The 24,296-nt window shown below is 38.6% G+C and overlaps 1 protein-coding gene across 1 annotated transcript in view; it reads right to left on the bottom strand.

Moving 5' to 3' along the window:
* CATSPERE (catsper channel auxiliary subunit epsilon) overlaps positions 1-22,181 on the bottom strand; it is a 251,287-nt gene extending 229,106 nt beyond the window's left edge. Inside the window, exons 1-4 of the mRNA XM_065871636.1 lie at positions 22,131-22,181; positions 10,497-10,570; positions 10,128-10,197; positions 1,207-1,277 (exon numbers count right to left, since the gene is read on the bottom strand). Of these exons, the coding sequence (XP_065727708.1) occupies positions 1,207-1,277; positions 10,128-10,197; positions 10,497-10,570; positions 22,131-22,181 (266 nt within the window). The remainder of the gene's footprint in view (positions 1-1,206; positions 1,278-10,127; positions 10,198-10,496; positions 10,571-22,130) is intronic.
* Positions 22,182-24,296: the final 2,115 nt, after the last annotated feature.

Below are 24,296 nucleotides of genomic sequence, written 5' to 3'. Positions count from 1 at the left end.
TATCGGCAACAATTATGCTTTACTGAAGACACAAGTATTCTGATAGGTTCTGTTTGGGTCATATGGCCATCCTCACCTAATTGCTGTGGCCAATGAAATGTGGGGTTGTGGAGGTAGTATCACATAAATCACATGAAATTAATAATTTCACCACAGAATAGGGGAGGGATGGTTCCCTCAAAGGAAGGGATATTAAGTACATAAAAAGAATTAGGTACATTATAGTCATCTGGAGAGCAGGGACCACATAAGACAGTTCTTTTTATTCTACACAGTATTTAGGATATGCTTGAACTATGATACCAAAAACAAAACAAAACAAAACAAAACTCTGACTCATTGATGCATTTTACTTATTGATTTTATAATGCGATTAACTATTTTTTCTTGTACCAGTTTTTCCTTCTTAGTTATATTCATTCACCATCATGTTAAAGAGTTTGAAGAGCTATCTAAGAAAACGAGAGTACTTTTGGAATATAATGTATACAATGGAAACCAAAGAAGCCTGTAATCTGAAAAACCAGAGTCAATTTCCAATGCTATCTTTTTTTTTTTTAATTTAATTTATTTATTTATGGTTGTGTTGGCTCTTCATTTCTGTGCGAGGGCTTTCTCCAGTTGCAGCAAGTGGGGGCCACTCTTCATAGCGGTGCGCGGGCCTCTCACTATCGCAGCCTCTCTTGTTGTGGAGCACAGGCTCCAGATGCACAGGCTCAGTAATTATGGCTCACGGGGCTAGTTGCTCCGCGGTATGTGGGATCTTCCCAGACCAGGGCTCGAACCCGTGTCCCCTGCATTGGCAGGCAGATTCTCAACCACTGTACCACCAGAGAAGCCCTCCAATGCTATCTTTTAGTAGCTGCATATTTTTTCCAAATTATTTAACCTATCCAAGCTTACATTTCCTCATTTATAATAAAGATAGTAATACTTACATTTAACTGGTAATTATGAAAACTGACATAGCTAATTTACATAAAGTATGACCATGTAGAAGCAGTATTTGTTCAAATAGTGGTTGATATTGTTATATTTACTGTTTGTTCTTCACTATTAGTTGGGCATTATTTGGGTACATTTGAGGATATCTTGATTGGTGAATAAAAGCTTATATGGAAACTATAATGCAGATAATCAATTTGTGGTTAACTAAAGCTAAATACTCTTAAAACGCATTAATTACCTTTCTTCTGCATTACTTACATAACCTTATAATACCACAGAAAGCAAGTATGAGAACTGTCCACAGATAAATAGCGTTCTTCTTCTAAATCCTAAAAGAAAATGCAAAAGAAACTATGATAAATTTAGATGACTGATTGCTTCTATTATATTTGTCTTTGTGAAATTATATATATACATCTTTTCTGTATATTTTGCCCCCAGTTCCTAATATCTGGTCTTTGACTTGGTTACTGACACCTAGCTCCTAACACTTTTTAATTTCCTGAGTAATAGGAACGTCTGGCACAGAGCCCCTAAATTCCTTTTGTTCTAATGAGTTAACTCGGTGGGCTCCTGGCTGGGAACTGATCACTAGAGAAACCAACCCATGGTTAAAAGCTTGGAACTTTTGGCTCAGCCTCCCATTCTCAGCTCAGCCTCGCATTCTCAGCTCAGCCTCCCCCCATTATCTGGATAGTGGAGAAGGGCTGGAAAATGAGTCAATAATCAATCATGCCTACTTGATGAAGTCTCCATAAAAATCCTTAAAGTATGAGAGTAAGAGAGCTTCCAGGTTGGTGGACACATCCACATGCCAGCAGGTGATGTACCCAACTGCACAATGACAGAAGTTCCTGTACTCAGAACCCTTCTGGACCTTGCCCTATGTACTCCTTGACCTTGTTGTTCATCTGGATCCTTTTACCATATTCTTTATTTTAACCAGTAAATGTGTTTCCCTGAGTTCTGTGAGTTGTTTAGCAAATTACTGAAATTGAGGAGAAAGTTATGGGAACCTGGATTTATCACCAGTCAGTCAGCAATTGGCAACTGAAGTGGGTGAAGTCTTGTGGGACTGAGCCCTTAACTTGTGGGATGTGACATTAACTCCAGGTAGATATTGTTGGAACTTTGAATGGTAGTACCCCTAGCTAATATAGGAGAATTGGTCAATGTTGAACTCCCCCCCCCACCACCAATATCTGGACACAGAAGTGTTCTCTGCAACTGTACAAAGGAAAACAGTGAATTTTCCTCGAAAGTCTTCCTCAATGAAACACAACTAATTAATTTTCTTGTTTAATTGTTCTCAACAAGGGATGAAATTGCTTGCAAAGAAATGTTTGGCAATGCTTGGAGACATTCTTTGGTTGTTATAACTGAGGCCTTTTGAGTGCATTTCAAAAGTCACACATACCTCCTTAAAGGCTGTAAGGTCTGATAGCACTATATATAAATGACAAATATATTCCTATATATACATGTATTAGTGTGTACATATTTTTTATATAACATTACACATTTATGTGGACTTCCAACACATAACAAAAGGGAGAGAAATCCTTTACTTCCTCAGGAATTGTGTTCATGAAACTGGGAAACACACAAACTCAAAAAGCCAAATTCAAATATTTTTCAATCTACAGGGATTGAAATGTGAATTACTATATACATCTGGCCTCTCCCACTTCACCCTGTCTACTTGTTTCCTGAAACTACAGGTTACTAAGTAAAAGGAAAGCAACAGAACTTAGAGAAACACTTTACTCGTAGGGAAAAAAAAAAAGTGAAAAGAAGGCACAAGCCCCAGAGTAAAGGCAGGACTTGTCACATGAAGTCTCTACGCAGCAATGGCTTTAGATACACTTATGTGGGAACATCAACTATAAGGTGTGTGGCCAGTACTTTGTTATGAACTAGTACAGTGCCATTGCTTTAAAATTACTTATTGTTAGGGGCGGAGTGAAGATGGCGGAGTAGGAGGACACATCCACTAGGTGCTGGTGAAGGACCTCAGACACCAAAGGGGACAGGAGGAATCCCCATGCCACCAGGTAGGACACAGGAAGGAAGGAGAGGGGGGAAGAAAAGTTGGAGGTAGGATGGGACTGGCACCCCTGAGGGAGGCTGGGGGAGGGGAGAGGTTCCTACACTCAGAGGGGTCCACTCATGGCGTGGGGATTGATTGGGATGGAGAGGGACCTTCTGGGGATTGGGGGATCAGAGGGGAACATGGTCAGCATCTCCCCTGCCACTTGAGCCCCGGCAAGCCTCCTGGGGTTCTGGGCCTGAATCCATCCCCGGCCCCCTCTGGCCGGTCAGATCCTGGGCCTAAGCACCCCCGCTGAGGCCTCTTCCAGCCGCACGGGTCCTGGACCTAACCCCCACCCCTCAACTAAGGACTTTTCTGGCTGCACAGGTCCAAGGTCTAAGCCCTACGGCCCGCTAAGGCCTTTCCTGGCCTCGCAGGTCCTGGGCCTGAGCCCCACAGCCCCCAGGCCTCCTCCAGCCTTTTAAAAAAAAAATTCTTACCTTTTAATCTTATTTTTTATTTTATTTTTTCATTTTTAAAATTTTATATAAATATATTTTTGCTGTTGTGGTTCTGTTTGGTTTTGTTGTGGTGATTTCATTTTTATTTTTTCTATTGTATTTTTAATTTTTCTAATTTTATTTTTTCTTTATTGTTATTGTTCTGCTCTTTTTTTTTTTTTTTTTTTTTTTGCCACACTGTGTAGCTTGCAGGGTCTTGCCTGAGCTCCTGTGGTGGGTGTGTGGAGTCCAAAACACTGGAGTAACAGAGAAGCTCAGATCCCAAGGAATGTTAATTGGTGTAAACTCTCCCAGAGGTCCTCATCTCAGAACCAACATCCAGCTCCAACCAACTGCCTGCACACTCCAGTGCTGGATGCTTCAGGCCGAACAACCAGCACAACAGGAACACAGTCCCACAAATCAAAAAGAACGAGATGACAAAAAAAATGTGTTACAGATGAAGGAGCAAGGTAAAAACCTGTAAGACCAAATAAATGAAGAGCAAATAGGCAACCTACCTGAAAAATAATCCAGAGTAATGATAGTATAGATGATCCAAAATCTTGGAAATAGAATGGAGGTATGGATTGAGAAAATACAAGAAATGTGTAACAAGAACCTAGAAGAACTAAAGCACAAACAAACAGTTATGAACAACACAATAACTGAAATGAAAAATACTCTAGAAGGAATCAGTACCAGAATAACTGAGGCAGAAGAATGGATAAGTAACCTGGAAGATAGAATGGTGGAAATAACTGCTGAAGAGCAGCATAAAGAAAATGAATGAAAAAAAATGAGGACAGTCTCAGGGACCTCTAGGACAACATTAAATGCACCAATATTCGAATTATAGTGGTCCTAGAAGAAGAAGAGAAAGAGAAAGTGTCTGAGAAAATATCTGAAGAGATTAGAGTCAAAAACTTCCCTAAGATGGGAAAAGAAATAGTCACCCAAGTCCAGGAATTGCAGAGTCCATACAGGATAAACGCAAGGAGAAACACACCAACACATATTAATCAAACTAAGAAATATTAAATTCAAAGAAAAAAATATTAAAAGCAGCAAGGGAGAAGCAACAAATAGCATACAAGGAAATCCCCGTAAAGTTATCAGCTGATTTTACAGCAGAAAGTCTGCAGACCAAAAGGGAGTGGCAGGATACGTTTAAAGTGGTGAAAGGGAAAAACCTACAACCAAGATTACTCCACCCAGCAAGGATCTCATTCACATTCAACAGAGAAATCAAAAGCTTTACAGATAAGCAAAAGCTAAGAGAATTCAGCACCACCAAACAAGCTTTAAAACAAATGCTAAAGAAACTTCTCTAGGCGGGAAACACAAGAGAAGAAAAAGACCTGCAAAAACAAATGCAAAACAATTAAGAATATGGTAATAGGAACATACATATTGATAATTACCTTGAATGTAAATGGATTAAATGCTCCAACCAAAAGACCCAGAATGGCTGAATGGATACAAAAACAAGACCCATGTATTTGCTGTCTACAAGAGACCCACTTCAGACCTAGGAACACATACAGACTGAAAGTGAGGGGATGGAAAAAGATATTCCATGCAAATGAAAATTGAAAGAAAGCTGGAGTGGCAATACTCATATCAGATAAAATAATCTTTAAAATAAAGACTGTTACAAGAAACAGGGAAGGACACTACATAATGATCAAGGGATCAATCCAAGAAGAAGATATAACAATTATAAACATTTATGCACCCATCATAGGAACACCTCAATACATAAGGCAAATGCTAACAGCCATAAAAGGGGAAATCAACAGCAACACAATAATAGTGGGGACTTTAACACCCCACTTACACCAATGGACAGATCATCCAAACAAAATAAATAAGGAAACACAAGCTTTAAATGACACAATAGACCAGATAGATTTCATTGATATTTATAGGACGTTCCACCCCAAAGCAGCAGAATACACTTTCGTCTCAAGTGTATACGGAACATTCTCCAGGATAGATCACATCTTAGTTCACAAATCAAGCCTCGGTAAATTTATGACAATTGAAATTATATCAAGCATCCTTTACAAACACAACTCTATGAGATTAGAAATCAATTACAGTAAAAAACTGTAAAAAACATAAACACATGGAGGTTAAACATTACGCTACTAAATAACCAAGAAATCACTGAAGAAATCAAAGAGGAAATTTAAAAATACATAGAAACAAATGACAGTGAAAACACAATGACCCAAAACCTATGGAATTCAGCAAAAGCAGTTCTAAGAGGGAAGTTTATAGCAATTCAATCTCAACGCAGGAAACAAGAAAAATCTCAAATAAACAATCTAACCTTACACATAAAGCAACTAGAGAAAGAAGAAGAAGCACACACACAAAAAAACCCCCAAAGTTAGTAGAAGGAAAGAAATCATAAAGATCAGAGCAGAAATAAATGAAATAGAAATGAAGAAAACAATAGCAAAGATCAACAAAACTAAAAGTTGGTTCTTCGAGAAGAAAACAAAATTGATAAACCTAGCCAGACTCATCAAGAAAAAAGGGAGAGGATTCAAATCAATAAAATTAGAAATGAAAAAAGAGACATTACAACTGACAGCACAGAAATACAAAGGACCATAAGAGACTACTACAGGCAACTATACGCGAAGAAAATGGACAACTGGAAGAAATGAACAAATTCTTAGAAAGGTACAAACTTTCAAGACCGAACCAGGAAGAAATAGGAAATATAAACAGACCAATCACAAATAGTGAAATTGAAACTGTAATTAAAAATCTTCCAACAAACAAAAATCCAGGACCAGATGGCTTCACAGGACAATTCTATCAAACATTTAGAGAAGAGCTAACACCTATCTTTCTGAAACTCTTCCAAAAGATTGAAGAGGGAGGAACACTCCCAAACTCATTCTATGAGGCCACCCTGATACCAAAACCAGATAAAGATGTCACAAAAAAAGAAAATTACAGACCAATATCACTGATGAACATGGATGCAAAAGTCCTCAACAAAATACTAGCAAACAGAATCCAACAACACATTAAAAATATCATACACCATGATCAAGTGGGATTTATCCCAGGGATGCAAGGATTCTTTAATATACACAAATCAATCAATGTGATACACCATATTAACAAATTAAAGAATTAAATGACTAATAATATAATTAAAGTTAATTTAAAAATTAAAGTTAATAATTAAATTATTGTCTCAATAGATGCAGGAAAAGCTTTTGACAAAATTCAACAACCATTTATGATAAAAACTCTCCAGAAAGTAGGCATAGAGGGAACCTACCTCAACATAAAAGGCCATATATGACAAAGCCACAACAAACATCATTCTCAATGATAAAAAACTAAAACCATTTCCTCTAAGATCAGGAAAAAGACAAGGGTGCCCACTCTCACCACTATTATTCAACATAATTTTGGAAGTTCTAGCCATGGCAGTCAGAGAAGAAAAAGAAATAAAAGGAATCCAAATTGTAAAAAAAGAAGTAAAACTGTCACTGTTTGCAGATGACATGATAGTATACATGGAAAAATCCTAAAAATGCTACCAGAAAACTACTAGAGCTAATCAATGAATCTGGTAAAGTAGCAGGATACAAAATTAATGTACAGAAATCTCTTGAATTCCTATACACTAACAATGAAAAATCTGAAAGAGAAATTAAAGAAACAATCCCAGTTACCACTGCAACAAAAAGAATAAAATACCTAGGAATAAACCTACCTAAGGAGGCAAAAGACCTGTAATCAGAAAACTATGAAACACTGATGAAAGAAATCAAAGATGACACGAACGTATGGAGAGACATACCATGTTCTTGGATTGGAAGAATCAACATTGTGAAAATGACTATACCACCCAAAGCAATCTACAGATTCAATGCAATCCCTATCAAATTAGCAATGTCATTTTTCACAGAATTAGATCAAAAAATTTTACAATTTATATGGAAACACAGAAGACCCTGAATTAGCCAAAACAATTTTGAGAAAGAAAAACAGAGCTGGAGGAATCTGACTCCCTGACTTCAGACTCTACTACAAAGCTACAGTCATCAAAAGAGTATGGTACTGGTACAAAAACAGAAATATAGATCAATGGAACAAACAGAAAGCCCAGAGATAAACCCATGCACCTGTGGTCACATAAGCTACAACAAAGGAGGCAAGAATACACAATGGAAAAAAGACAGTCTCTTCAATAAGTGGTGCTGGGAAAACAGGACAGCTACATGTGAAAGAATGAAATTAGAACAATCCCTAACACCACACACAAAAATGAACTTAAAATGGATTAAAGACCTAAATGTAAGACTGGACACTATAAAACTCTTAGAAGAAAACATAGGCAAAAACCCTCTTTGACATAAATCATGGCAAGATCTTTTTTGACCCACCTCCTAGAGTAATGAAAATAAAAACAAAAATAAACAAATGGGACCTAATGAAACTTAAAAGCTTCTGCACAGCAAAGTAAACCATAAACAAGATGAAATGACAGCCCTCAGAATGGGAGAAATATTTGCAAAGGAAGCAATGGATAAAGGATTAATCTCAAAAATATACAAACAGCTCATGCAGCTCAATATCAAAAAAACAAACAACCCAATCAAAAAATGGGTGGAAGATATAAATAGACATTTCTCCAAAGAAGACATACAGATAGCCAATAGGCATGTGAAAAGATGCTTAACATCACTATTTACTAGAGAAATGCAAATCAAAACTATAATGAGGTACTGGTCACAATGTGCATCATCGAAAAATCTACAAACAGTAAATGCTGGAGAGGGTGTGGAGAAAAGGGAACCCTCTTGCACTGTTGGTGGGAATGTAAATTGATACAGCCACTATGGAGAACAGTATGGAGGTCCCTTAAAAAACTAAAAATAGAACTACCATATGACCCAGCAATCCCACTACTGGGCATATACCCTGAGAAAACCATAATTCAAAAAGTGTCCATACCACAATGTTCATTGCAGCACTGCTTACAATAGCCAGGACGTGGAAGCAACCTAAGTGTCCATTGACAGATGAATGGATAAAGAAGATGTGGTACATATATATAATGGACTATTACTCAGCCATAAAAAGAAACGAAATTGGGTCATTTGTAGAGATGTGGATGGACCTAGAGCCTGTCATACAGAGTGAAGTAAGGCAGAAAGAGAAAACCAAATATATATTAATGCATACATGTGGAATCTAGAAAAATGGTACAGATGAACCTATTTGCAGGGGAGGAATAGAGACGGAGACATAGAGAATGCACATGTGCACACGGGGGAGAAGAGGGGGTGGGATGAACTGGGAGATTTACATTGACATATATAAACTACTATGTGTAAAATAGATAGCTAGTGGGAACCTTCTGTATAGCACAGGGAGCTCAGCTCGGTGCTCTGTGATGACCTAGTTGGGTAGGATGGGTGGGAGGGAGGTCCAAGAAGGAGGGGATATATGTATACATATAGCTGATTCCCTTCGTCGTACAGCAGAAACTAACACAACATTGTAAAGCAATTATATTCCAATAAAAAATTCCTTATTATTATTATTATTGTTGACTAGAGAGGATTCAACATCACTCTTATTTATTTGCATTCACATAGCTTTCCTGAAATGAAGAAAATGTAGTGGAATGCAAATAAATCTGCTAGAAATGGCCCTTTAATTGTTGATATTGTCATAGGAGTATATGATCTGAGACCCATTTATCTGGGAGTACTGTTATCATTAAGGTGGTAACTGGGGCTTTAATATATTTACTAATAAAAAACCTAATGTAAAAATCATATATGGTGGTCCCCTCTTATCCATGGGGGATATATTCCAAGACCCCCAGTGGATGGTTGAAACTGCAGATAGTACCAAATCAACCCTATATATACTGTTTTTTACTGTACATACATACCTATGATAAAATTTAACTTGTAAATTAAGCACAGTAAGAGATTAACAACAACAATAATAAAGTAAAATAATTATATCAATATAATCTTTTTTCTTTCCTTATTTAGTCAAAAACTTTCACGTTTTCACTTAAAGGAAACACTTAATTGCTTCTCTTTGGCATATCTGAATTGCCAGAATCACTGTTCTTGCACTTTGGGGGCTATTATTGAGTAAAATAAGGGTTACCTTCACACAAGCATTGTGTTATCACAAAAATAGATCTGATAACTGGGACAGGTACTAAGTAACTAATGGGTAGGATATGCCAGACAAAGGAATGATTCATGTCCCAGGTAGGAGGAGTGGGATGGCATGATAATTCATCATGCTACTCAGAACAACTGCAATTTAAAGCTTGTGAATTGTTTATTTCTGGAATTTCCCATTTAAATTTTTTGGACCACAGTTGACCATGGGTAACTGAAAGCAAAGAAGGTGTAAGCATGGATAAGTGGGGAACTACTGTATCAGTTCATAACATAATTTGCTATGAGATACATCTAAAAATTAATGATATATTGACAATAATTTTAAAATACCTCTTATAGTTACAACTCAACTATTTGAAACAGGTTAAGTTAAAACATCAAAAATAAGGCAAAATAAAATGTAACAGGGATAATTATTTAAGATTTACTAATTTATCATTAAAATCAACTTACTGGGCCCGTAACAATTGGTTTTATAATCTGAATACCAGGCGAAGAACAACGTAGTTCTGTCTTGGGTGATCTAGAATTTAAAAGCAATGGGAAAGGAGAAATAACTATAGATGCATATGAGATTCCCCTACTATTTTTTTTTTCCCCTACTACTTTTTAAGCCTAAAAACTTCCATTCTTTGCTAATAAGATAAATAAAAAAATATATAGCAATAGTTTACTTCTCTCCTATTTTCAAAGTGATTTTGTCTTTCTTTTCACATCTATTAATGAAAAGAAATTTACATTAAATCACAGCCTTGAATCTGAATGTCCACACTATATGAATGTTTTTTACGCATACATTGAGTTTCACAGCAAAAATCTTACCTTTTATTTTTTATAGAACAAGTTCCCGGCACACTCCACTCAGAAAATAATGTTCCTTCATACTCTAACTTAATCTGAAAAAGAAGGTAAAATAGCTCAAACAAAAATCTGCTCTAAAATTTTTTATCTCAGTGTTTAGATGTAGGGCTCAATTTTCTGAGTCATTATTTAAAGAGAGAATAACTAAAGTTCAATCCCTTTGAAATCGTACAAGTAAAGGAAAAATAACAATTTTTATGCGACACTTCAATAGTCTCCTCCCAACTATAAGATTTTTATTTTATTTTACTTCAAAAGTAATCTATTAAGTGTCTAGAAGGTGACACTTAAGGTGATACAATCATCATAAATTTCTTCAGTCGCATTTTCCTTATTTCTACTTTTTTTTCCTGCTTCCACATTCTTTCATTTATAAGCTCTTTCTTCCTGGAAGTATGCTCATACAATTTCTAACATTATCAGTCTTAGTCTCAACACTGGTCATCCTCTTCAGCCAGAGTTGGAGCCCAATTTCACCTCCTAATATTGTTACATAAAATTATGTACATATACATATGTATACAGTTTTATGTATATATACATATATAAATAGTTTCATTGGTTTTACTTGAATGGGGATTATAATACCAGCTATCTCATAGATTTGATGATATAGGATTAATGACAGTGTATAAGAAGATAAAAGAGAAAAGTTCACCAGAAGCTATGACACACCCTGTAGTATATAAAGCAAAATTTGATAGAATTAATTACTAGAAGATATTGTAAAAGTCACAAATATAGTGGTGGGCTTTAACACACTTTTTTCAAGCCATAGATTAAACCTGAAGAAAAGGTAGTTACGGTTGACCCTTGAACAACTCAGGGGTTAGGGGCACTGACACTCCACACAGTGGAAAATCTGCCTATAGTTTATAGTTAGCCTTTTATATATGCAGTTCTTCAGTATCAGTGGTTCCACATCCACAGGTTCAGTCAACCTTGGATTGTGTAGTACTTTAGTATTTACTATTGAAAAAAATCTTTGTATAAGTGGAACAGTTCAGCTCAAACCTATGTTGTTCAAGGGTCAACTCTGTGCATGTATGTGTGTGTATTTCTAAAATTAACCAATACAAATTATATTCTTTTCAATCTCACATAGAACATTTACCAAAATTGACCACATTTACAAAGGAAGTGTTAGCCAATCTCAAAGTATTATTATCACACATACTGTGCCTTTGATATTAATGAAATAAAATAATTAGAATTTCTCATAAAGTTAATCAGAAAAAATTTTAGGATATTTGTAATTTTTTTTAACATCTTTATTGGAGTATAATTGCTTTACAATGGTGTGTTGGTTTCTGCTTTATAACAAAGTAAATCAGTTATACATATGTCACTGGTAATTTGATAGGGATTGAATCAAATCTGTAGATTGCTTTGGGTAGTATGATCATTTCAACAATATAAATTCTTCCCATCCAAGAGCATGGGATATCTTTCCATTTCTTTGAATCATTGTCAATTAGCTTTACTAATGTTTTGTAGTTCTCAGCATATGTCTCTCATCTTCCTGGTGAGGTTTATTCCTAAGTATTTTATTTTTTTCACATGCTCTTAAAGGGGATTGCTTGTTTACATTCCCTTTCTGATATTTCATTGTTAGTATAAAGAAATGCAACTGATTTCTGTATGTTAATCTTGTATCCTGCTACCTTGCTGAATTTGTTTATCAGTTCCAGTAGTTTTTGTGTGGAGTCTTTAGGGGTTTCTATATATAGTATCATATCTGCATACCTCTTCCCTACCTATTTGAATAGCTTTTATTTCTTTTCCTTGTCTAACTGCTGTGACTAGGTCTTCCAATACTATATTGAATACAAATGGTAAGAGTGGGCATCTTTATCTTGCTCCAGATTTTAGTGGGAAGGCTTTCATCTTTTCACCATTGAGTATTATATTGGCTGTGGGTTTGTTATAAATAGCTTTTATTATATTGAGATATGTTCCCTCTATACTCACTTTTGTACGGGTTTTTATCATGAATGGATGTTGAATTTTATCAAATGCTTGTCCTGCACTACTGAGATGATCATGTGGTTTTTGTCTTTTCTTTTGTTGATGTGTTATGTCACATTGATTGATTTGTGTATGTTGAAACATACTTGTGACGCTGGGATGAATCCAAGTTGGTTATGGTGTATGATCTTTTTTATCTGTTGTTAAATTCAGTTTGCTAATATTTTGTTGAAAATTTTTGCATCTATATTAGTCAAAGATATTGGCCTGTAATTTTCTTTTTTGGTAGTCTTTGGTTTTGGTATCAGGGCAATGATGGCTTCATAGAATGTCTTTGGGAGTCTTCCTTCCTCTTTGATATTTTGGAAGACTTTGAGAAGGATTGGTATAAGTTCTCCTTTTTATGTTTGGTAGAATTTGCCTGTGAAGCCATCTGGTCCTGGACTTCTGCTTGTAGGGAGTTTTTTCTATTTCACTTCTAGTGATTTGTTCAAGTTATCCATTTCTTCTTGATTCAGATTTGGTGGGTTGTATGTTTCTAGAAATTTGTCCATTTCTTCTAGGTTGTCAAACTTGTTGGCATACAATTGTTCATAGCATTCTTTTTCTTTCTTTTTTTTTTTTTTTTTTTTGGTCTTTCTGTGGTATCCATTGTGATTTCTCCTCTTTCATTTCTTATTTTGTTTCCTTGGGTCTTCTCTCTTCATGGGGAGCCTGGCCAGAGTTTTTTCTATTTTGTTTACCCTTTGAAAGAACAAGCTCTTGGTTTTATTGATTTTTTTCTATTTTTTAATCTCTGTTTTATTTATTTCCTCTCTGATCTTTATTTTCTCCTTCCTTCTGCTGACTTTAGGTTTTGTTTGTTATTCTTTTTCTAATTCCCTTAGGTGGTGTGTTAGGTTGAGATTTTTCTTGTTTCTTAAAGAAGGCCTGCATTGCTATGAACTTCCCTCTAAGAACTGCTTTTTCTGCATCCCATAGATTTTGTATGGTGGTGTTTTCACTGTCATTTGCCTCAATTTATTTTTAAATTTCTTCTTTGATTTCACTGTTGACCCACTAGTCTTTTACTAGCAGGTTGTTTAGCCTCAATGTAATTTTTTTCTCATTTCTTTTTCTGAGGTTGATTTCTAGTTTTATGCCATTGTGGTCAGAAAAGATGCTTGAAACAATTTCTATACTTTTAAATTTGTTGAAGTTTGTTTTCTGCCCTAGTATGTGGTCAATCCTAGAGAATGTTCCATGTGCACTTGAAAAGAATGTGTATTTTGCTTTTTTGGATGTAATGTCCTGAAAATATCAATTAAGTCTAACTGTTGTATTATATCATTTAGGATCTCTGTTGCCTTGATTTTCTGTCTCAAAGATATGTCCACTGATGTGAGTGGGGTGTTAACATCTCCTACTTTATTGTATTCCTGTCAATTTCTCCCTTTTTCTGTTCGGTAGTGTGTATATGTCCATGCCACTCTCTCACTTCATCACAGCTTACCCTTCCTCCTCCCCATATCCTCAAGTCCATTCTCTAGTAGGTCTGTGTCTTTATTCCCATCTTTCTCCTAGGTTCTTCATGACCTTTTTTTTTTTTCCCTTAGATTCCATATATAGGTACTAGCATACAGTATTTGTTTTTCTCTTTCTGATTTATTTCACTCTGTAGGACAGACTCTAGGTCCATCCACCTCACTACAAATAACTCAATTTCGTTTCCTTTTTGGCCGAGTAATATTCCATTGTATATATGTACCCCATCTTCTTTATCCATTTATCTGTTGATAGACACTAGGGCTGCTTCCATGTCCTGGCTATAGTAACTAGAGCTGCAATGAATATTTTGTTACATGACTCTTTTTCAATTATGGTTTTCTCAGGGTATATGCCCAGTAGTGGGATTGCTGGGTCATATGGTAGTTCTATTTTTAGCTTTCTAAGGAACTTCCATACTGCTCTCCATAGTGGCTGTATCAATTTACATTCCCACCAACAGTGCAAGAGGGTTCCCTTTTCTCCACACCCTCTCCAGCATTTACTGTTTGTAGATTTTTTGATGATAGCCATTCTAACCGGTGTAAGATGATAGCTCATTGTAGTTTTGATTTCCATTTCTGTAATGATTAATGATGTTGAGCATTCTTTCATATGTTTGTTGGCAACCTGTATATCTTCTCTGGAGAAATGTTTATTTAGGTCTTCTGCCCATTTTTGGATTGGGTTATTTGTCTTTTTGATATTGAGCTGCATGAGCTGCTTGTAAATTTTGGAGATTAATCCTCTGTCAGTTGCTACATTTGCAAATATTTTCTCCCATTCTGAGGGTTGCCTTTTTGTCTTGTTTATGGTTTCCTTTGCTGTGCAAAAGCTTTTAAGTTTCATTAGGTCCCATTTGTTTATTTTTGTTTTTATTTCCATTTCTCTAGGAGGTAGGTCAAAAAGGATCTTGCTGTGATTTATGTCACAGAGTGTTCTGCCTATGTTTTCCTCTAAGAGTTTGATAGTGTCTGGCGTTACATTCAGGTCTTTAATCCATTTTGAGTTTATTTTTGTGTATGGTGTTAGGGAATGTTCTAATTTCATTCTTTTACATGTACCTGTGCAGTTTTCCCAGCACCAATTATTGAAGAGGCTGTCTTTTCCCCATTGTATATTCTTGCCTCTTTTATCAAAGATAAGGTGACCATAGGTGCGTGGGTTTATCTCTAGGCTTGCTAGCCTGTTCCATTGATTGATATTTCTGTTTTCATGCCAGCACCATAGTGTCTTGATTACTGTAGCTTTGTAGTATAGTCTGAAGTCAGGGAGCCTGATTCCTCCAGCTCCGTTTTTCTTCCTGAAGATTGCTTTGGCTATTTCGGGTCTTTTGCGTTTCCATACAAATTGTGAATTTTTTTGTTCTAGTTCTGTGAAAAATGCCAGTGAGAGTTTGATAGGGATTGCACTGACCCTGTAGATTGCTTTGGATAGTAGAGTCATTATCACAATGTTGATTTTTCCAATCCAAGAACATGGTAAACCTCTCCATCTGTTTGTATCATCTTTAATTTCTTTCATCAGTGTCTTATAGTTTTCTGCATACAGGTCTTTTGTCTCCTTAGGTAGATTTATTCCTAGATATTTTATTCTTTTCGTTGCAATGGTAAATGGGAGTGTTTTCTTAATTTCACTTTCAGATTTTTCATCATTAGTGTATAGGAATGCTAGAGATTTCTATACATTAATTTTTTATCCTGCTACTTTACCAAATTCATTGATTCACTCTCATTGTTTTCTGGTAGCATCTTTAGGATTCTCTACGTATAGTATCATGTCATCTGCAAATGGTGACAGCTTTACTTCTTCTTTTCCAATTTGGATTCCCTTTCTTTTTTCTTCTCTGATTGCTGTGACTAAAACTTCAAAAACTATGTTGAATAATAATGATGAGAGTGGGCAACCTTGTCTGGTTCCTCATCTTAGTGGAAATGGTTTCAGTTTTTCCCCATTGAGGATGATGTTGGCTGTGGGTTTGTCATATACAGTCTTTATTATGTTGAGGGAAGTTCCCTCTATGCCTACTTTCTGCAGGGTTTTTATAATAAATGGGTGTTCAATTTTGTCGAAATCTTTCTCTGCATCAATTGAGATGATCATATGGTTTTTCTCCTTCAATTTGTTAATATGGTGTATCACATTGAATGATTTGTGTATATTGAAGAATCCTTGCATTCCTAGGATAAACCCCACTTGATCATGGTGTATGATCCTTTTAATGTGCTGTTGGATTCTGTTTGCTAGTATTTTGTTGAGGATTTTTGCATCTATGTTGATCAGTGATATTGGCCTGTAGTTTTCTTCCTTTGTGACATCTTTATCTGGTTTTGGTATCAGGGTGATGGTGGCCTCATAGAATGAGTTTGGGAGTGTTCCTCCCTCTGCTATATTTCGGAAGAGCTTGAGAAGGATAGGTGTTAGCTCTTCGCTAAATGTTTGATAGAATTCGCCTCTGAAGCGATCTGGTCCTGGTCTTTTGTTTGTTAGAAGATTTTTAATCACAGTTTCAATTTCAGTGCTTGTGATTCGTCTGTTCATATTTTCTATTTCTTCCTGGTTCAGTCTCGGCAGGTTGTGCATTTCTAAGAATTTGTCCATTTCTTCCAGGTTGTATATTTCTTTGGCATATAGTTGCTTGTAGTAATCTCTCATTATCCTTTGTATTTCTGCAGTGTTAGTTGTTACTTCTCCTTTTTGATTTCTAATTCTATTGATTTGATTCTTCTCCCTTTTGTTCTTGATGAGTTTGCCTAATGGTTTATCAATTTTGTTTATCTTCTCAAAGAACCAGCTTTTAGTTTTATTGATCTTTGTATCGTTTCCTTCATTTCTTTTTCATTTATTTCTGATCTGATCTTTATGATTTCTTTCCTTCTGCTAACTTTGGGGATTTTTTGTTCTTCTCTCTCTAATTGCTTTAGGTGTAAGGTTAGGCTGTTTATTTGAGATGCTTCTTGTTTCTTAAGGTAGGATTGTATTGCTATAAACTTCCCTCTTAGAATTTCTTTTGCTGCATCTCATAGGTTTTGGGACATCGTGTATTCACTGCCATTTGTTTCTAGGTATTTTTTGATTCCCTCTTTGATATCTTCAGTGATCTCTTGGTTATTAAGTAGTGTATTGTTTAACCTCCATGTGCTTGTATTTTTTACAGAGTCTTTACTGTAATTGATATCTATTCTCATAGCATTGTGGTCGGAAAAGATACTTGATACGATCTCAATTTTCTTAAATTTACCAAGGCTTGATTTGTGACCCAAGATATGATCTATCCTGGGAGTGTTCCATGAGCACTTGAGAAGAACGTGTATTCTGTTGTTTTTGGATGTAATGTTCTATAAATATCAATTAAGTCTATCTTGCTTAATGTATCATTTAAAGCTTGTGTTTCCTTATTTATTTTCATTTTGGATGATCTGTCCATTGGTGAAAGTGGGGTGTTAAAATCTCCTACTATGATTGTGTTACTGTCCATTTCCCCTTTTATGGCTGTTAGTATTTGCCTTATGTATTGAGGTGCTCCTATGTTGGGTGCATAAATGTTTACAATTGTTATATCTTCTTCTTGGATCGATCCCTTGATCATTATGTAGTGTCCTTCCTTGTGTCTTGTAATAGTCTTTATTTAAAGTCTATTTTGTCTGACATGAGAATTGCTACTCCAGCTTTCTTTTGATTTCCATTTACATGGAATATCTTTTTCCATCCCCTCATTTTCAGTCTGTATGTGTCCCTAGGTCTGCAGTGGGTCTCTTGTAGACAGCATATATATGGATATTGCTTTTGTATCCATTCAGGCAGTCTACGTCTTTTGGTTGGAGAATTTAATCCATGTACATTTAAGGTAATTATCAATTTGTATGTTCCTATTCCCATTTTCTTAATTGTTTTGGGTTTCTTATTGTAGGTCTTTTCCTTCTCTTGTGTTTCCTGCCAGAGAATTTCCTTTAGCATTTGTTGTAAAGCTGGTTTGGTGGTGCTCAATTCTCTTAGCTTTTGCTTGTCTGTTAAGGTTTTAATTTCTTCATCAAATCTAAATGAGATCCTTGCTGAGTTTTCTCCTTCATCACTTTAAATATGTCCTGCCACTCCTTTCTGGCTTGCAGAGTTTCTGCTGAAAGAGCAGCTGTTAACATTATGGGGATTCCCTTGTGTGTTATTTTTCCCTTGCCGCTTTTAATATTTTTTCTTTGCATTTAATTTTTGATAGCTTGATTAATATGTGTCTTGGCATGTTTCTCCTTGGATTTATCCTGTATGGGACTCTCTGTGCTTCCTGGACTTGAATAACTATTTCCTTTCCCATATTTGGTAAGTTTTCAACTATAATCCCTTCAAATATTTTCGCAGTCCCTTTCTTTTTCTCTTCTTCTTCTGGGACCCCTATAATTCGAATGTTGGTATATTTAATGTTTTCCTAGAGGTCTCTGAGACTGTCCTCAGTTCTTTTCATTCTTTTTTCTTTACTCTGCTCTGCAGTAGTTATTTCCATTATTTTATCTTCTAGGTCACTTATCCATTCTTCTGCCTCAGTTATTCTGCTATTGATCCCTTCTAGCGAATTTTTAATTTCATTTATTGTGTTCATCATTGTTTGCTTGCTCTTTATTTCTTCTAGGTCCTTGTTAAATCTTTCTTGTATTTTCTCCATTCTGTTTCCAAGATTTTGGATCATCTTTACTATCATTACTCTGAATTCTTTTTCAGGTAGACTGCCTATTTCCTCTTCATTTGTTAGGTCTGGTGGGTTTTTGCCTTGTTCCTTCATCTGTTGTGTGTTTTTCTGTCTTCTCATTTTGCTTGACTTACTGTGTTTGGGGTCTCCTTTTTGCAGGCTGTAGGTTCGTAGTTCCCTTTGTTTTTGATGTCTGTCCCCAGTGGCTAAGGTTGGTTCAGTGAGTTGTATAGGCTTCCTGGTGGAGGGGACTAGTGCCTGTGTTCTGGTGGATGAGGCTGGATCTTGTCTTTCTGATGGGCAGGTCCACGTCTGGTGGCATGTTTTGGGGTGTCTGTGGCCTTATTATGATTTTAGTCAGCCTCTCTGCTAATGGATGGGGTTGTGTTCCTGTCCTGCTAGTTGTTTTGCATAGGGTGTCCAGCACTGTAGCTTGCTGGTTGCTGAGTGAAGCCAGGTCTTGGCGCTGAGATGGAGATCTCTGGGAGATTTTCACCATTTGATATTACATGGAGCTGGGAGGTCTCTTGTGTACCAGTGTCCTGACGTTGGCTCTCCCACCTCAGAGGCAAAGCCTTGACACCTGGCTGGAGCACCAAGAGCCTTTCATCCACATGGCTCAGAATAAAAGGGAGAAAAAATGAAAGAAGAAAGAAAGAAAGATAGATAGAAAGGAAGAAAGGAAGGAAGGAAGGAAGAAGATAAATGAAATAAAGTAAAGTTATTAAAATAAAAAATTATTAAGAAAAAAAATTTTTTTAAAGTAACAAGAAAGAAAAACGGACAGACAGAACCCTAGGACAAATGCTATAAGCAAAGCTATAGAGACAACGTCACACACAGATGCATACACATACACACTCAGAAAGAGAGAAAAAGGGGGGAAAAATATATATCTTTTGCTCCTAAAGTCCACCTCTTTCATTTGGGATGATTCGTTGTCTATTCAGGTATTCCACAGATGCGGGGTACATCAAGTTGATTGTGGAGATTTAATCTGCTGCTCCTGAGGCTACTTGGAGAAATTCCCTTTCTCTTCTTTGTTCGCACAGCTCCCAGGGTTCAGCTTTGGATTTGGTCCTGCCTCTGCATGTAGGTCGCTTGAGGGCATCTGTTCTTCACTCAGACAGGACGGGGTTAAAGTAGCAGTTGATTCGGGTGCTCTGGCTCACTCAGGCCGGGGGGAGGGAGGGGTACGGATGCAGGGTGAGCCTGCAGCGGCAGAGGCCGGCGTGATGTTACAACAGACTGAGGCGCTCCGTGCGTTCTCCCGGGGAAGTTGTCCCTGGACCACGGGACCCTGGCAGTGGCGGGCTGCACAGGCTCCCAGGAGGGGAGGTGTGAGTAGTGACCTGTGCTTGCACACAGGTTTCTTGGTGGCGGCAGCAGCAGCCTTAGAGTCCCATGCCCGTCTCTGGGGTCCGCGCTGATAGCCACGGCTCACGCCCGTCTCTGGAGCTCCTTTAAGTGGCGTTTTTAATCCCCTCTCCTGGCACACCAGGAAACAAAGAGGCAAGAAAAAGTCTCTTGTCTCTTCGGCAGCTCCAGACCTTTTCCCGAACTCCCACCCGGCTAGCTGTGGTGCACTAACCCCCTGCAGGCTGTGTGTTCACGGGGCCATCCCCAGTCCTCTCCCTGGGATCTGACCTCCGAAGCCCGAGCCTCAGCTCCCAGCCCCCGCCCGCCCCGGCGAGTGAGCAGACAAGCCTCTCGGGCTGGTGAGTGCTGGTCGGCACCGATCCTCTGTGTGAGAATCTCTCCACTTTGCCCTCCACACCCCCGTTGCTGCGCTCTCCTCTGCGGCTCTGAAGCTTCCGCCCTCTGCCACCCGCAGTCTCCGCCCGCGAAGGGGCTTCCTCTTGTGTGGAAACCTTTCCTCCTTCACAGCTCCCTCCCAGTGGTGCAGGTCCTGTCCCTATTCTTTTGTCTCTGTTTTTTCTTTTTTCCTTTGCCCTACCCAGGTACGTGGGGAGTTTCTTGCCTTTTGGGAGGTCTGAGGTCTTCTGCCAGTGTTCAGTAGGGTGTTCTATAGGAGCTGTTCCACATGTAGATACATTTCTGATGTATTTGTGGAGAGGAAGATGATCTCTACGTCTTACTCTTCCACCAGCTTGAAGCTCCCCTCTGCCTGAGAAATTCTTCATCTCTCCTTCTACTCTAAATGATAATCTTGCTGGGCAGAGTATCCTAGGTTACAGATTTTTCCCTTTTAGGACTTTGAATATGCCTTGCCACTCCCTTCTGGCCTGCAACTTTTCTGTAGAGAAATCAGCTGATAGCCTTATGGGGGTTCCCTTGCAATTAACTCTTTGGTTTTATCTTGCTGCCTTTAGAATCCTCTTTTTAACTTTTGCCATTTTAATTATGTCTTGGTGTAGGTCTGTTTGGGTTCATCTTGTTCAGGACCCTCTGTGCTTCCTGTACCTGGATATCTGTTTCCTTCTTTAGGTTTGGGGAGTTTTCAGCCATAATTTCTTCAAATACATTTTCAATTCCCCTTTCTCTTTCTTCTCCTTCTGGGATCCCCATTACGCATAGATTGGCATGTTTTATATTATCCCATAGGTCTTTTATATTGCTCTCATTTTTTTTTCACTTGTTTTTCTGTCTGCTGTTCTGATTGTGTGATCTCCATTATTTTAATCTTCCAGATCATTTATTAGTTCCCTTGCATTATTCACTCTGCTATTCATTGCCTTTAGCTCAGATTTTGTCTTGGCAGATGAGTTCTCTAATTTTTCCTAGTTCCTTTCTATAGTTTCTGTTTTCTTTTTACAGTAACCTGCATATCTATCAACAGCCCTTCTTAATTCCTTCAGCATTTTCATTATCTCCTTTTTGAACTCAGTGTCTATTAGACTGAAGAGGGCCGTTTCATAGTTTGTTCTTTCAGGGGAATTCCCTTGATCTTTTAATTAGGAGTGGTTCCTCTGCTTCTTCATTTTACTTATATTTCTCTTGCTCTATGAATTTAGGAGAAACAATGTCCACTGTGGTCTTGGAGGGCTATTTTTATGTGGGAGCATCCCTTGTGTAGATTGTATGGGTTTAACATTTTTGGTGCAAGTGCTGTTTTGAGTTCAGATGCCTGCCGCCTCTTTTCTTGGTGTGTGCTGGCTGTTATCTCCTTGATAGGAGGTATGACTGGTGTTGTGGTGGACAGAGCCTGCACTGGATGTTGAGCAGGTCCTCGTCTTTGCTCTGTGGTTGTCACTGCCCTGTCAGGAGTAAGGTCTGCTCCTTAGTTTTAGGAGTAGAAGCCTCAGATCCATTTCTGAGCTGTGTTTCTGAACTGCAGTGCACAGTATGTGGGACTGGAGTGCTCTCACTGGGAGAGGAGCCACTGAATATTCATTCCTCTGCCAGAGCTGTTCACTGGTGAGTGTGCTCTGTTGTGTCACCTTTCACCCATTGTGCAGGCTCACAAAGTACACAGTTGTTGGCACTGACGTCAGCCCCGTCTCTACTATGTGCATGCCGGCAATCAGCCCTCACGTCTCTCAGGCATTGTTTTCACAAGGCCACCAGCGCAGATCCACTGAAGTCAGGTGCCAGGACTGGAGTAGTCACAAACCTGGACCTGCTGTGCAAGCTATTGAGGCAGCCCAGATCCTGATCTGGGTCAGCCCCCATGTGCCTGCACCCACAAAGCCCACAGCTGCTAAGGCCAGACCCGTCCCAGCCATGGGAGCACCCATTGTCTGCTCGAATGTCCTACAGGCACTGAATTTACAAAGCCGATGGCGGAGGTGTAAATCAGCGGCTCACAAAGCCACTGAGATTCCAGCCCTATCTCCTAAGTCACACAGCCCTGGGGCTCAACTACGATTTCAGCCCTGCCTCTGCATGTGGGCAACTCATTGGCCTGCTCCCGGAGCCTGCCAAACTCTATCTCCTAATCTGCATTTCTGCATTGGCCTGCTCCCGGAGCCTGCCAAGGTGGCGCCTGGCCTGGTGCCAGAGCCTGCTGAGGCGTGAGCCCACCAAGGTAGTGGCTGGGGCTTGAGAGCCTGCCCTGGCAGCGGCAAGGGAGTAGGAGTCTACTAGGCAGGAGCCTGCTGAGGTGGTGGATGGAGCATGCAGTCCTGGAGCCCATGGAGGTGGAGGCTGGTGCAAGGAGAAAGAGGTTGCTATGGCAGCCCCACTCCTCCCTTTGTGCACCACTTAATAATGGAGCTTTATTTCTACGGCAGGCTCGGGCTTCTTCTGCAAACAGCCCTGGTTGTGGCTATAATACACTCCAGCCCCTTCAGGCTGTCTCCTCCACACAGCCAACACCAGTCCTCTAATACCTGAGTTTCAGCACTCAGTCCCCACCCATACCAGTGGATGCGTGTCTCAGGCTGGGGCATGCAGGGTAGTAGCACGACCATCTGTGCAGGCCTCTCTCTGTTCTGCCTGCTACAAACCAGTTGATGCACTCTCCTCTGAGCATGTGCAGCACCCTTTCTGTCCTGGCTCATCTCCCCACCAGGGAGGGGGCTTCCCAAGGTGCAGGAACCTTTCTTTTTTCACAGCTCCCTCCCAGGGGTGCCAGTCCTGTCCCACTTCCTCTTTTGTTGTTCCTTTCATCCCACCTGGTTACGTGGAGATCTTTCTTGTCCTTTCAGGTTTTTGAGGTCTTCTGTTAGTGTTCAGTAGGTATTCTGTGAGAACTGTTCCACTGTAGATGTATTTTTGATGCATTTGTGGGAGGAGGTGAGTTCCACATCCTTCTACTCTGCCATCTTTATTCCTCTCCCCAACCATTATCAGGTAAATTACTTATCTCCATTTCTTTAAGGTTTTTTTTTTTTCCCCTGAGGTTTTATCTTATTCTTTTGTTTGGAACATATTCCTCTGTTATTTCATTTTCTTTGACTCTTTGTTTATTTCTACAGTAGATGAAACTACCATCTCTCCCAGCCTTGAAGGCATGGCCTTGTGTAGGAGATGAGCATATTGTTCAACCCTGCGCTAGCTCTTGGTTATCTCCCTTTGTGATTGTCCAAGCAGCCTATTTCATTTTTAATAGCTCCTAGTAGTTGAGGATGTGCCAAGACCTGTCAGTGTCCCAAAGGGGAGAATCTGTCAGCACCTAGATTCATGCTGATTAGCATCCAGATCCTCAGGCAGCAGCTTTGAAAGTGTGCAAATATATACTGTCCTGTGGGATTGCAAGCATATAAGCCCCACTGGCCACCAGAGGCAGGCAATCTGTGGTGATTCCTGGGCAGCAGTCACAAAAATCAGGGCTCCAGATGAGTGTACAAGCTCCTATCTCAGAAACACCAATGAACTGTAATGAGGCAGAGGGAGAACGCAAAAACAGTATCCAACAGTGTATGTTCCCTAAGAGCACCTTCATGTGTGCCAATCCTCATGCTGAAATTTCAGGAAAAGCAAAAAGGTGGGGAGGGACTTTTTAAAATGCTTTCCATCAAGAAGATTCATGGACTACTTAATCCCTGAAGTATTCTGCATACTCAATATTTTCTTTCTTTCTCTGAATATTACTTTCAAGCAAGCACAATACCACTGTTTTTATCATCTACTCTCTTGACTTTCCTCTAACTTCTGCTCTGATAATCAAACTCTAGCTCCTAATCTGC

This window comes from Phocoena phocoena, chromosome 1 (genome assembly GCF_963924675.1).
Source record: "Phocoena phocoena chromosome 1, mPhoPho1.1, whole genome shotgun sequence".
Classification (NCBI taxonomy): Eukaryota; Metazoa; Chordata; class Mammalia; order Artiodactyla; family Phocoenidae; genus Phocoena; species Phocoena phocoena.
Note: the sequence above shows the minus strand (reverse complement) of the source record. Positions and strands in the feature narration are given on the sequence as shown.